Source organism: Coregonus clupeaformis, chromosome 26 (assembly GCF_020615455.1).
Source record: "Coregonus clupeaformis isolate EN_2021a chromosome 26, ASM2061545v1, whole genome shotgun sequence".
NCBI classification, from domain to species: Eukaryota; Metazoa; Chordata; class Actinopteri; order Salmoniformes; family Salmonidae; genus Coregonus; species Coregonus clupeaformis.
Window position 1 is genome coordinate 37695807 of NC_059217.1, and position 15140 is coordinate 37710946.

The 15140-nt window shown below is 45.7% G+C and overlaps 1 protein-coding gene and 1 pseudogene across 1 annotated transcript in view; both read left to right on the plus strand.

Moving 5' to 3' along the window:
• Positions 1 to 1654: 1654 nt before the first annotated feature.
• Positions 1655 to 12162, plus strand: LOC121540049 (annotated as a pseudogene).
• Positions 12163 to 13387: 1225 nt separating this feature from the next.
• LOC121540535 (chemokine-like protein TAFA-5) overlaps positions 13388 to 15140 on the plus strand; it is a 110842-nt gene continuing 109089 nt past the window's right edge. Inside the window, exon 1 of the mRNA XM_041849479.1 lies at positions 13388 to 14106. Coding sequence (XP_041705413.1) covers positions 13995 to 14106 — 112 coding nt within the window. The 5' untranslated portion in view covers positions 13388 to 13994. The remainder of the gene's footprint in view (positions 14107 to 15140) is intronic.

Below are 15140 nucleotides of genomic sequence, written 5' to 3' on the forward strand. Positions count from 1 at the left end.
ATCCATCAATTCTATAGTCCTGTTTTTCCAGAAATACAGAAACTTACCTCGATGACCGGGTTTGGTGAGAGAGAGATGCTTCCCCCTCACAAAGAAAGGCAGGCTAGCTATTCACCCTCTCCTCTCCTCATCTCCTCACAAAGGAATGCTGCTGGTCCTACTGCATATCTCTCCCCCAACACTTCAGCTTTCAGACATTGATCCATCTCCTCCTCCCCTGTCATCTCTTCTCCTCCTCCCCTCTTCTCCCCCCTCCTCTCTACTCCCCTGGTCCTGCAGCATATCTCCCCTCCAGCACCTCAGCCTTAAGAAATTGACCCATCACCCCATCTGTAGAATTATAGAATGAATAGAATTAGAATGACAGCCATTCCTGTTCCGTTGCAATGTTCCGTGCTGCCTGGACCGGACCGATAGCCTTAAAGGAGTTGTTGTTACAGGGTGTCATGTTAGGAATGTCTCATTCATTTATTCTCATCAGAAGCCTGGATAAAAAAAATACAAGTTCATATAAAAATCCTTCCTTAACCTGTCTCGTCGTTCATCTACACTGATTGAAGCGGATTTTAGAAGTGACATCAATAAGGGATCAAAGCTTTCACCTGGATTCACCTGGTCAGTCTGTCATGGAAAGAGCAGGTGCAGGTGTTCCTAATGTTTTGTCCGCTCAGTGTATAAATGCCATTTGGGATACAGCCTTGGTAAGCCCCTAAGGCGTGGAGTGGCCCATCTGGTGTAGTGACTTTGGGATGCCTCCTTCTGAAATGTAATTGTGTTTCCAAGCCACTATAATGCGCTTTAGACTAAATCCTTATCAGTGGCAATTAGGTAAAATTAAGTAGAACGTTCAGTCGGGCAACAGTGTTCAAGAGAATCTTCATAACAATATTGTGACGCAGCATGCAACCCATGAATTTGTTTAAAAAGTTGTTAATTTTTTGAATTTTAAATACAAATGACTATCTTCAAATTGGATTGACCCCAACTCTGTCAAACAGGTAGCTATCGGACAGGTCCAGCAGGTCTGTAACGTGTACGCTGGGAGTCAGGAAGCAAGAACAGGGAGTGCATTTAATGGTAAATAAAACTAACCACGATTCACGTACAGACATGAAACACAAAAACAGGGTCAATAACGCATAGGGAAAGAACCAAAGGGAGTGACAGATATAGGGGAGGTAATCAGGAAGGTGATGGAGTCCAGGTGAGTCCCATAATTAAACACAGGTGTGTGTAATGATGGTGGCAGGTGTGCGTAATGAATGTCAAAGACAGGACAGAGAGAGAGATACCAAGTGAAGACATCTGAAGATCTCAGAAGAAGTGAAGCTACAACTGAAGATTTCAGAAGGTGAGATTTAAACATCTGTTCATCTAATACTGTATCTTCTAAATACCAAATGACACCCTATTCCCCTTTTGAAGTATATAGTGAATCTAAGACAAGATATAGGATGCCTCCCATTCCCTATGTTATGCACTGTAGGCCCTGGTCAAAGTGCATGACCTAGGGAATAGGGTGCCATTTGGGAGGCATGCATATTCCTGTCTGCTAGGGTAATCTCTATGTGGTGGAAGAGATGATACCTGGTATTCCTCAGCCCTCCTTAGCTGAATCTGCTCTGATGTGACAGTACTGGAATGCATCAGTGGAATGGCTGGTGGTACTCGAAGAGAGGTTAGGGAAACTCTGCACTCATCTACACTCTGAAGTACTCATTGAATTTGTGTTGATGGCTTCTCTTTCACTGTCTGTCTATCTGTGTGTCTCTTGCTCTCTTTCTCTCTCAGGGGACTATCACCATGGTAATGTTGATAATTCTTCTGCTTCTCAGTGCTGCCTTTGCACTGGGCAATGCCTTAACTCTGGACGAAGCAAGTAAGAGTTCACCTCACACCAGGGACGGCCTGTTCAATAGGGCGATATGGGCGACGCACTGCCAAACGGGAAAAGGAAGGGATTTTTTTTCTAATCAATTATATCACGGCAACAGTAGTTATCGGTGTTGTAATCTATACGTCTGATCTGCCACAGTGCCACACTGCCACTAAATGTCGAATCAGGCTAAAGTCGTGCTTCAAATGGCTCCACCCCCTTTTGGGGCGATTTCAGTCAGATTGAAAATCGCCCAGAACTTCTGTCATAGACTCCCATGTAAAATCTATTTTTTCAAATTTCAGAGCCTTCAATACAATCTCAATGGGTGTCTGTGGGCTTGCACTTACGCGCTTTCGTCACATGAACGTAACTAAGAAAAGAGAGGGTAGCAGCGTCAATCAATTCACTACTACTATCAACATGGCTAGGCTTCAGTGCAACTCGATTGTGTCTTTGAAAGAATTTCCTTTTTGTCGGCGAACAAATGAAGATAAATTGGCAACGAAACAATTAGGACCTCCCAGACCAAATTTAATAATTCAACAGGTTTCTACTAAAGGGGGGAAGTCCTACACCCGAGGATTTTCCAAAAAATGGTACGAACGAAAAAATAACATTGCCACTCAACTGGATGAGGGATACAGGCTAGCTGTCCGCCGCCACAACGATGAGGTTAGTGTTGATAATCACAAGTTTACTGGAGAACTGAGACCAAGTAGAGACTTTGGACAGGGTGGATATGGTTATATTGCGATATTGTCAATACAGTATATCGTAAAGTATCACTATGTAACTCGATTTCTTTCACCCCAATCCCTCAAATTAACGGTAAATAACTGAATTGTTTGCCCCACATTTAGCTAAGATGATTAGCTAGCCAGCTAAAATGTTTTATTTAGTTAGCAGTCGCATCTACAATAGTTTACTGTCAATAACATGTCTCCAAAAATGACGTGGTGTCTCCAATTGTGTTGACATTTTACAATTGCGATGCGCATCCATGAGTATCCACTTTCTGTAGCTCAGCTGGTAGAGCACGGCGCTTGTAACGCCAAGGTAGTGGGTTCGATCCCCGGGACCACCCATACACAAAAATGTATGCACGCATGACTGTAAGTCGCTTTGGATAAAAGCGTCTGCTAAATGGCATATTATTATTATTATTATTATTCCAGCCTTGTGTAGGTCTCCAATTTTGTCCCTGACATCCTTGGAGAGCTCTTTGGTCTTGGCCATGGTGGAGAGTTTGGAATCTGATTGATTGATTGCTTCTGTGGACAGGTGTCTTTTATACAGGTAACAAGCTGAGATTAGGAGCACTCCCTGAGATCAGTCAATAAATGATTCTGGTATTGACTTATATGCTGCCCCTGTCTTCATGTTGTTGCTGGACATATCTTTTTAAAAATGTGTGTAGGTCACCTAAATCATCAGAAAAATTGCCCCTCCTGAGAATTTTTTCAGGAGCCGCCACTGCCTCACACTTTACATCATTAATTTTAATGTTGTAGCAGAGGTTTGTGTTGAATGACTGCTCTACATATAATTTGAGTAGTTATTTATGATGCCAGGTGATTTGTAGATCAGTCAGTTTTGACTCGCCTTTAAATTCGTCTGCAATTTCGAAAGAGTCCTGTGTCTTCTCCATACAGATGCTATGGTGGTATTTGCAGCAGATGGAGCAAGGCCATGCCCCAAAGGCTGGTACTGATTTAATTCACACTGCTTCATGTTTGTCGAGACTGCAAGGACATGGCCCGACGCAGAGGTATAATGCTTACCCACTACTGTGAATTAAAGAAGTTCAATTGACATCAACTCGCTTATTTGGTTTGACGTTGTCTTACCACATGCCTCATGTAAAATATTGAACTTCCCCTTTAAGTTACGGTCTAATTTGAATGTTCTATAGGCTTTGCAATATTTATTTAATGTGTGGAGTCAGGCCTCCTGTATATTGGAACCCACAGGCCATGGGTTAAGACCGAGATAAACTAATATATCTAAGAGCCTATTTAAAAGAACAATAGTTGTGATGTCCAATATTTGATTGTGAGTCCTAGAACACAAATTCTCACAAACTGAACAACTGACTATGTAACGATTCCGGCAGTCTGAGTCGGTTCCTGTCTGTGTATTAGTTTTTCTGCTCGGGATCTCCAGTTTCCCGAGGGTTCTGGAACGCTCCCTGCCTGGTTGCCGGGCTACGTTGCTAGGCGGGAGCTCTCCTGATTTCCACACCTGCATTCCATCAGTAATCTGCACACCTGGCCCTGATCATCACCTTCATAAGCTCTGACCTGACATCCATTCCCTGCCGGATCGTTAGCCATGAACAGTATGTTTATCAGTGGATCAGCCTTAGAGCATGTAGCGTTAGTTTTGTTGTTTTGCACCTTGTTTGCTTGTTTTGTACTTACCTCCGTTTTGTTCCATCTGCAGTCACTCATCCGGAACCTTCACCCAACCTCTGCCTGATGGTCGGCGGCTGCCGAGCCATTACTGGACCTACCACTGCACCCTCAACAACCCATCCACGCCACCCGCTCTGTTCCCTGGATTATTCAGCCTCACTCGTGGATCTATTAAATAAACACTCACCTTGGTTTCAACCTACCTTGTCCTGGTCTGCTTCTGGGTTCTGGCTTAGTAAACCGTGACAGAACGATCCGGCCAGTAATGAACCCAGCGGACCTGGACTCTGTTCGCCATGCCATTACCCATCAGGAGAAGATGTTGGGCCATCATAGCACGGTACTACAGGAGATCGCGTTGTCAGTTCGAACCTTTCTACCGGTCTGACGGAGGTCCAGAACCAGCGCAAGTTTCCGGTGGAGGATCCACTACCGGTTTCACCCATCTCGCCTGCCGCTTCTGGAGCTGTGTCCTTCCGTGAGCCCAAGGTTCCGACGCCGGATAAATATGAGGGGGAGCTGGGAAGATGCCGTTCCTTCCTTATGCAGTGTGGGTTAGTGTTCGATCTACAGCCCTACTCTTATGCCACAGACAAGGCTAGGATAGCCTTTGTGATTGAGTTGCTGCGTGGTCGAGCGCTGAGTGGGCTTCAGCCATTTGGGAACGACAGGATCCCTGCATGGCTTCATACCAGGGGTTCACGGCCGAGATGAGGAAGCTCTTCGACCATTCCGTCCGAGGGAGGGACGCAGCTAGGCGCCTGTTTTCGCTTCGCCAAGGAACTCGCAGCGTGGCCGACTTCGTGATCGAGTTCAAGACGTTGGCTGTGGAGAGTGGGTGGAATGAGGAGTCTCTGCAAGCGGCCTTTTACCAGGGTCTGTCGGAGCAGCTCAAGGATGAGTTGATCTCCTATCCGAGCCTAGTGACCTGGACAGCTTGGTAGCCTTGTCTATTCGGGTGGATAATCGAGTCCGAGAGCGAAGGAGGGAGAAGCAATGGGTCCCGTCCAACCGATCAGCTTCTCAGGTTCCAGTCGGGTCGGGGATTGGACCAGAATACGTCGATCATCGTCCACCACACAGGATTAGTGGAGAGGTCCTGTCTCCCGATTCTGAACCCATGCAAGTGGGGCGGCACGGGTTAACCAAGGAGGAGCGCCAACACAGACGTAGGGACTAACTGTTGCCTCTACTGTGGTGGTTCGGGACATTACCTCGCCACTTGTTCCCGGCGGTCGTCAAACTGCGCGGCTCGCTAAAGTTGGGAGGACTTTTAGCGAGCCAGTTTCGACCTCTCAATACCTCTGTCAGACCCCGTTTCCCGGCTACCCTTATGAACAGGAATCAGAGCTTAGCGATTAACGCTTTTATCGATTCAGGTGCCGATGGAAGCTTTCTTGATGCCGAGTTGGTGGAACAGCTGGGGCTTTCCAAGGAGCAATTGCCGGAAGCCATTGAAGCTACCACTCTGGACGGCAGTAGTCTGGCACGTATCACGATGAGGACTGAACCGGTTAAGATGCTGTTGTCGGGGAATCATTCTGAGATGATTTCATTCTTCATTCTGCCGTCTTCCCATGTTCCTCTGGTCCTTGGATACCCCTGGCTGAAGGAACACAATCCCACGTTCGATTGGGTGACGGGCAAGGTAACGAAGTTGGAGCCTTGATTGTCATGCTAACTGTCTCAAGACTGCCTGTCCCCATTCGGTTCCCAGTCAGGTGATTGAGGCTAAACCCCCAGATTTGTCCCTGGTTCCCGAGACATATCACGATTTGGGGAAGTGTTCAGTAAGCAGAAGGCTCTGTCACTCCCTCCCCACCGACCATATGATTGTGCCATCAACCTGTTCCCTGGAGCTGTCTACCCCAAGGGAAGGTTATACAGTATCTCCCGACCTGAACGTGAGGCTTTGGAGACCTACATCAAGGAGTCCCTAGCTGCTGGTCTCGTTCGTCCCTCGTCATCACCCCTGGGGGCAGGATTCTTCTTTGTGGGTAAGAAGGATGGCTCTCTTCGACCGTGTATTGATTATCGGGGGTTGAATGACATCACGGTCAAGAACAAGTATCCCCTGCCCTTGATGAGTTCTGCCTTCGACTCCTTACAGGGTGCTACGGTGTTCACCAAGCTAGACCCTACGCAATGCGTATCACATGGTCCGGATCAGAGAGGGGGACGAGTGGTTGACGGGTTTCAATACACCGATGGGTCACTTCGAGTATCAGGTGATGCCGTTTGGACTGACCAATGCTCCAGCGGTATTCCAGAGTATGGTGAACGACGTCCTGAGAGATATGATCGGTCTCTTTGTGTTTGTTTACCTGGATGACATTCTGATCTTCTCGAAGGAACCTTCCGACCACGTCCAGCATGTCCGGCAGGTTCTGCAGCGATTGTTGGAGAATCGCCTGTTCGTGAAGGCCGAGAAGTGCGAGTTTCACGCCCACACGACATCCTTCCTCGGGTACATCATCTCCAGGGGAGAGATTAGGATGGACCAGGAGAAGGTTAGAGCGGTTCTGGAATGGGCCCAGCCCGGTACGAGATTGCAGCTCCAGAGATTTTTGGGGTTTGCGAATTTCTACCGCAGATTCATCCGGGATTACAGCCGTGTGGCCGCTCCGTTAACTGCCTTGACTTCCAGTATCAGGACCTTCAAGTGGAATCCGGAGGCGGATCGAGCGTTTCTGGATTTGAAGAGGCGATTCACCAACGCACCGATTCTCTCTCAACCGGACACGGCCCGTCAGTTCGTCGTTGAAGTGGACGCGTCTGATGTGGGAGTTGGCGCCATCCTGTCGCAGCGATGCTCCACGGACAGTAAACTCCATCCCTGCGCCTACTACTCGTCGCCTTTCGCCTGCGGAGAGGAACTACGATGTGGGTAACCGGGAGCTTCTCGCGGTGAAACTTGCCTTGGAGGAGTGGCGCCACTGGTTGGAGGGGGCGGAGCAACCGTTTATTGTCTGGACTGACCACAAGAATCTTGCTTACGTGCAATCGGCTAGACGTCTCAACTCCCGTCAGGCCAGGTGGGCGTTGTTTTTCGGACGATTCAATTTTTCCCTGACGTTCCGACCTGGATCTAAGAACGGCAAGGCGGACGCCTTGTCCCGGATGTTCTCCAAGATGGAAGAGAGTGGGTCCAAGACCGAGACAATTCTCCCCCGGAACTGCGTCGTGGGAGCAGTTATGTGGAAGATTGAGGAGGAGGTGATGGCGGCCCTTCGGACGCAGCCCGGTCCCGGTAACGGTCCACCCGGTCGGTTGTTTGTGCCTGAGTCGGTTCGTCCTGCTGTCCTCAAATGGTCCCACGCCAGCAAGATGGCTTGTCACCCTGGCGTGGCTCGGACGATGGCGTTTCTTCGCAGACGTTTTTGGTGGCCTGCCATGGCCGAGGATACTCAGGGTTTTGTTGCTGCCTGTCCAGTGTGTGCGCAGAATAAGAGTACCAATCGGCCCAGCTCTGGACTACTTCACCCCCTTCCTATTCCCCGCGACCATGGTCGCATCTGGCCCTGGACTTTGTCACTGGGTTGCCCGCTTCTGAGGGGAACACGGTCGTTCTGACTATCGTGGACAGATTCAGCAAGTTCGCCCACTTTGTGCCAATTGCCAAGCTTCCCTCTGCCTCGGAGACGTCCGAGATCCTGGTTAGGGAGGTTTTCAGGGTCCACGGTTTGCCCAGTGATATCGTTTCCGACCGTGGCCCTCAGTTTACCTCTGCTGTCTGGAAGTCCTTCTGTTTGGCCATTGGAGCTACAGTCAGTCTCACATCTGGTTTTCACCCCCAATCTAATGGTCAGGCGGAGAGAGCCAACCAGAAGATGGAATCCACGCTACGCTGCCTTGTCTCTTCCAACCCCACCTCCTGGGTCTCTCAGTTGCCTTGGGTTGAGTATGCCCACAATACTCTCCCCTACATCTGCCACTGGGATGTCTCCCTTCCAGTGCCTGTATGGCTACCAACCTCCCTTGTTCCCTTCTCAGGAGAAGGAGCTCTCAGTGCCCTCTGTTCAGGCCCATATTCGTCGTTGCCACCGGACCTGGCATCGGGCCAGAAAGGCACTCCTTAGAGTTTCGACCGGTATCAGCTCCAGGCGAATCGTCGCCGGATCCCCGCTCCCACCTATACCATCGGAGATAGGGTCTGGTTGGCCACACGGGATCTTCCTTTACGGACTGAGTCTAGGAAGTTGTTACCGAAGTTCATTGGTCCGTTTGTGGTGGAGAAGGTGATCAATCCGGTGGCAGTTCGACTCAAACTACCGAGGACGCTCAGAGTCCATCCCACCTTTCATGTCTCCTGCCTCAAGCCTGTTTTCCTCAGTCCTCTGTTGCCTCCTCCGCCTCCTCCTCCTCCTCCTCGGATGATCGGAGGTGGTCCTGCCTACACGGTGCGACGCATCATGGATTCCAGACGGCGGGGCCGGGGTTTCCAGTATCTCGTGGACTGGGAGGGGTATGGTCCTGAAGAGAGGAGTTGGATTCCGCGGCGACAGATCCTAGATGCTGACCTCATTCGTGACTTCTACCGCCTCCATCCTGGCGCTCCGGGAGTCCGCCCGGTGGCGTTCGTCGGAGGGGGGTACTGTAACGATTCCGGCAGTCTGAGTCGGTTCCTGTCTGTGTATTAGTTTTTCTGCTCGGGATCTCCAGTTTCCCGAGGGTTCTGGAACGCTCCCTGCCTGGTTGCCGGGCTACGTTGCTAGGCGGGAGCTCTCCTGATTTCCACACCTGCATTCCATCAGTAATCTGCACACCTGGCCCTGATCATCACCTTCATAAGCTCTGACCTGACATCCATTCCCTGCCGGATCGTTAGCCATGAACAGTATGTTTATCAGTGGATCAGCCTTAGAGCATGTAGCGTTAGTTTTGTTGTTTTGCACCTTGTTTGCTTGTTTTGTACTTACCTCCGTTTTGTTCCATCTGCAGTCACTCATCCGGAACCTTCACCCAACCTCTGCCTGATGGTCGGCGGCTGCCGAGCCATTACTGGACCTACCACTGCACCCTCAACAACCCATCCACGCCACCCGCTCTGTTCCCTGGATTATTCAGCCTCACTCGTGGATCTATTAAATAAACACTCACCTTGGTTTCAACCTACCTTGTCCTGGTCTGCTTCTGGGTTCTGGCTTAGTAAACCGTGACAGACTAATACTTACATTATGACATGTCTTTGTCCCTGTCTACTGCTTGCTTTAGTGCCACTGTATGTTCCTTGGAGCAAACTTGGCATCGGCGCACAGCTCTAAGGAGTCCCAATTTCTACAGGCGGTGGTGTTGATCAAGATTGGCGATTTCCCTCTTACCTGGATTGGAGGATATGATGCTGTTCAGGCAAATGTGGAAAAGGTACCCAATTGTCATATTTGAGTAAAAGTTAAAATGCCTTAATAGAAAATGACTAAAGTGAAATGTTTACTCAACATGAACAGGTCAGCTAGAGTATAATCACAGATTTACAGGATTTTTGGTATGCTCATCAATGTGTCAAGGGTCTCTTGTGAAGTCAGGGTACATATAATTTACGCCTGACACGATCTCTTTGCATACTCTTAACTCTTGCCTAATATGTTGGCATACATAATATTTTTATTTTGATGACCAATACTGGTATTTTGAATAATGTGATAGGCATACTGCACTGAATCACACAGTATAATGGTTGTTAAAAGCAGAATTTAAAAAAATAATATTACTGTTATATCCACACACACGTCACTCCCGTTTAACAATTCTAAATCACTTTGGCACAGTAGGTATCGAGTTACTTTCCAATGATGTTGTATAACACATTTGAAATGGGTAATATTTTTACCGAACACTATTGAAGTTTACATAGCCCCTATATGCTGTCAATTGCCCTACTTTTTTAACAACGTGATATTTTGCTTGAAATAACATGTTGGTTAATGAAATAATACAAATAAAGATATGTGATCATTTATTAGCCTAGTGGTTAAAAGTATTTAGGCATATCATGTGAATAAGACCTCATGTGAAAGCATTGCCTAAATAACAAAATACTGTTGCATGTAGGTGTAGATTATTTATGAGTTGATCATATAAAAATATAAAAACATTGTTTCAACAACTCCAAAGCAGTTGCCTTTCTATGAGGAACCACTGACTTCCTTTTTCTATTATCAAGACACCTGCTGGTAACTCCTAACTGGTTTGGACAGCTCATGAGGGTTCCTACATTTCTGCCGACTAGGTTTGACTCTTCTGACTAAGGCTTCATGCAGAGCTTATATTTTTATCCGTAAGAGTAATTTGTCTATTCCCAGTACTTAGGACCACTTTTCTTCTCTGAGACCCTTTGTGGATACGGCCCCAGATCTAGGTTTGGAAGATCTTATAGATGCCTACTGCAGTATCCACTGACACATAGTGGGCTAGCATAGTAGGCTAGAGTGAGTACTATAGCATCATACTTTTTTTTTTTTTTATATCTAAACATGTTTCAGTTTTAACATTCTGAAGGGTCTGTGGCAGTGATTTCAGTTTAGAATGTTGAAGCCTGCATTCCACCATTGACATTAATGGGGATAGAACACACTTTCCATTAGCAAAAAGCATTGTTGAAGCAATCTAAGTTGAGTCAGTCTGCACATTTCCATGTTTGGTTGGTGTTTGTAGCTTAAAAGGATCAAGAGCAGTGGCTAATCCGAACCTGCCTTTGAAGTCTATGGAGCTTTTATGCAAATGTGAAATGGTTGTTGATACTTCTTGAACAATAATCTTTTGACCAGCAATCTATATAATTTGACCAGCAATCCAAATACTTCCCACTGAAGAGGATGGAGCTTTTATGCAAGTTTACAACGGTTATAGTTCAAAAAGTATAAATGGTATCAAAAAGCAACCTATTCCAGATCGGTCTGCCCATTTTTTTTAAAGTTTGTATGGCGTTTCTACCTTAACGCTGTAATCCTTAATGGTGAAACGGCCACTTCCGTTTGCGATATTACAACAAATAATTTGTTTTTTGTAGTTTATTTATTTTTCCCTCTGAAATCATTGCACGTGCGATAGAAGAGCACAATATGTACTGCAATTATTTTTTCACCATGCTGCACAGCGCTCCGAAGCTCAGCAACAAAAACAATAACAGTGGTGGGGCAGTCAGTGGTGCTTTTTCCCCCTACTGCGGATTCCATCCTTAATCGGTTGTAGACATGTTATGACAATCATTTTTACCATTGACGTCTATGGCCATTGAATTGCATTGTGATTTTTGAAAATGTGGTTGTAATTTGAAAAGTATGTAGTGTAAAAAAAGTTTATTTTTAAGCAACAGTACCAGTTTTAAAGCTGTTTTAGTAGTGACCGCTTTTACGGTTTGGGCGCTACAGGAGGTGGAGGAAAGACTATAAGTATGTCGGATTTTAGAAGTTGTTCTTGCTTTCAGCAAGCACATCTAATATGGGATTTCATTGATACTGAGAACTCACTACTTCCCCACAGGACAGGCTATGGTTCTGGAGTGACGGCTCCAAATTTGATCACCAGAGCTGGGCGAAAGATGAGCCCAATAACGGTGCCAGAGAGCCATGCATTCAGATGAACTTTGGAGGTACAGTAAGCTCACTATCAATCACTGATCCATTCATCAAATTAAACTTTATTCATAGTAAGTTTAACAAATAAATCTGACACACACTTGTATTACATTTTTGTGTGTACATCTGAGTTGATTTGAGGTAATTTCTATTCCACATTTCCTCTTAAGGAGAACACCGCTGGAACGATGAATTATGTGGAAAGAGCTATCCCTCTGTGTGCTCCATAAGAACCTGTTCAATCCATCAAACTATCAACTGAAACCAAATATACTACTCCGTAGTGTCAGCATCCTAACTGAACATATTTTATGGTAAAATGTGTTGCTGTAAAATGAAAGTTTTAGTTACTTGTTGTACATAAATGTTGAGTAATGATTTTGTGGTTTGTTGTCAATAAAACGTGTGTCTGCATTTTTCTCATGAGTTTTTATTAAACATGAATGATAGTGCCATAATTGTCAAATCCTTTGAGAGGTTTCTTAAAGAGAGTCTAGGATCTGGGAGTCTATTCAGTGGTCATTTCAATTATTTGATATTTATCTATTGATTCTTGAAGAATATAAATGATTCTCTTGTATGACCCAAACGGTTTTATTACTCTACAAACAGCTTAAAAAATACGTTGTTTTTTTATGTGGATGTCGGAGCGCAGTCTATGAATTTGAGAGGCGTTACATTTCAATAAATCATCCATTCCCTGTACACCAAGTATTGGGCAGCCGTTTGTTCGAATCCCAGAATGTAGCTTTGCGTTTCCGAACTCTCACTGGGTATAGACGTGAGTACAAGATGTGCTTGTCAGAGCCAAATGTATTAGACTTGTATGGAATGGCGTGATACACAGTGTGATAGGTTTATTCTCTCAGTGAACAGCTAGCTAGTATAATATCATACTATAAAACAGCTGAAGAATCGAACACTAAGTGTGGGAAAAAAATCGATAATGTAATAGTTGCAGGTTGAAAATACAAGCTACACAGGACCTTCTAATCAGCAGGTTAATCATGTGTGGAGTTTTGGCTTGCCTGGTGACATCACGAGGCGGTATAAGTTAAAAGACATAACAGAGTTTGAAACCTCTGCCAATAACAGCACATTTTCAGGTTACATATCCCTCACATTAGGCCCCTCCGCTCTGGTGGATTGATCCACATGTTGCAGTTCCTCCAGGATTTGTTGAGATATTTGCTAGCAAAAAAGCTTTGTTTTTCTGCGGCAATTCCGACATTTTCCATGGCAATATGATTTTGTCCAATTTGTCGGGAAAATGCGCCGACAATGGTCGAGGGAAAAAGTTTGAAGTGTCTTGATTAAACCATATAATGCGCTATTATGTGCGTTGATTGGTTGAAATTGCTAGCACTCTTTTTGTACTGCGGTGATGGGTCAGTCTTGTGTGATAATTACGATGATTTGACAGTTAACTCTTTCACCCATGTAGCCTGCATGTGCCTGAAGTCAAAACGCCCCCGAGACCGGTTGGAGGACGCAGACCTTTGGGCATTATCTGAAAAACGCGTGGTCTCTCTCACTTACTGGTCACGTTCACTATCTTCATATTATTTTGGGGCTTTTCACGTTGCTTGAGTTAACCAACTCTGCTCACTGTTGAGCCAATCTGTCGTCATTCGAGTATCTTTCTTCCCTCTTACGTCACAGCATTAATTTTACGGGGATTTTACAAGACTTCTCCACTTTCTCATTCTCTATCTCCGTGACCAAGTTTCAGATTGTTTTATACCCCTCAAGTGTGTGGCATGAGGTTGCGAGAACATTTCACCCTCTATTTTTTGTCAACGACCTGCTTTCAATTCATTGTATCCATTCTCAGAGAAGACGGATACGTATAACACGTACCTTTGAATCATTCACGTCTAATTCGTAATTGGATCATATCCTATCTGAAGAACATTTACTATTGTAACGGACATCCATCAGGCACCAGACAGCATTCATTTTCACAGTGCATTAGCCTACGCTCGGACACCGGGGTTTATCTTGGACTAGCACACTCTGGAGATGTCTTTTTTTGGGATTACTTGTGGCGAGAGGCGCTCCCTTCGAGGGCGACCTGGCTGGTGAATTGTAAAATTTATTTTCGCTCCGGGGTACTGAAACTCAATGGCTTCGTCTCGTAAACTGGGTCGGCGGAGGAATGTCACTACCTGGCCAAGAATGTCTTCAACTTTCTGGGCTGCGGTTCTACTGACCAGTCTGCTCATCATTTACTGCGGTAAGGAATGGACCGTTTCAGTAGGTTATTACTGCGCACTTGCTGGTGTTGCTGGTTTAAGTGTGTTTTTAATGGATTTATGTCTATATTGGTTTTTGATTGGCTGATTACGGTCTTGGATAGAATGTATGCAGATTGTGTTTGTGAACATTTTGATTGGTAGAGATGAAGATTGAATGTCTTCAACACTAACATTTTCTCTCAGCTCAATGGAAAAATGTGTATAATTGCAGAAAATTTGCTTTACAACAGCAACATTTTCTCTACACCACAAAGATAACTGTCTAGCTAATAGACTATGTTAGAGTTTACACTTCCTCAGTAAAAATACGTTTTTTCCCACCGTTTTTTCTTGTTAACATATGATGGGGGTCCCTGGGTCACCGGTTTGCCTGGGTGGCTGTCCCCGGTCAAGAAAAGTTTGAAAACTCCTGACCTTTCTTCGTTTGCTGTCCGCAGCGCTAGTGCTGAAAGATGCCCGGCGGGAAATTAACCCCACATCGAAGTCTGACTTACCTTGTCAGCACTAGCTCACTATTCCTCTTGTAGAGCACCGCAGTTCAGCAGTGTTTAGGAACAATAGTCACTCTCAATACAATTTGTTGTCACTCATCCTTCCTGCAACAAAAGGTTAACTTTTTTGTAAAAGTAATAAACCATATAGTGCGCCATGAAGGTGTACCCAGCGCAAAACGTGCTGTAAGCCTATACACATTGAAAGCCTGTACACAGTGGTTTTGAAATGTCACAGGTTTTTTACTGTGCAAACATTCTGAGTATGGCAACCAAACTTCTCTCTGTGCTCTCTCTCTCTCTCTCTCTCTCTCTCTCTCTCTCTCTCTCTCTCTCTCTCTCTCTCTCTCTGTCTCTCTCTGTCTCTGTCTCTGTCTCTGTCTGTCTGTCTGTCTCTGTCTGTCTGTCTGTCTGTGGCCTTTCAAATAAATTCAAAGGGGCTTTATGGCCATGGCCAGAAGTACACTACAGTTCAAAAGTTTGGGGTCACTTAGAAATGTCCTTGTTTTCCATGAAAACAT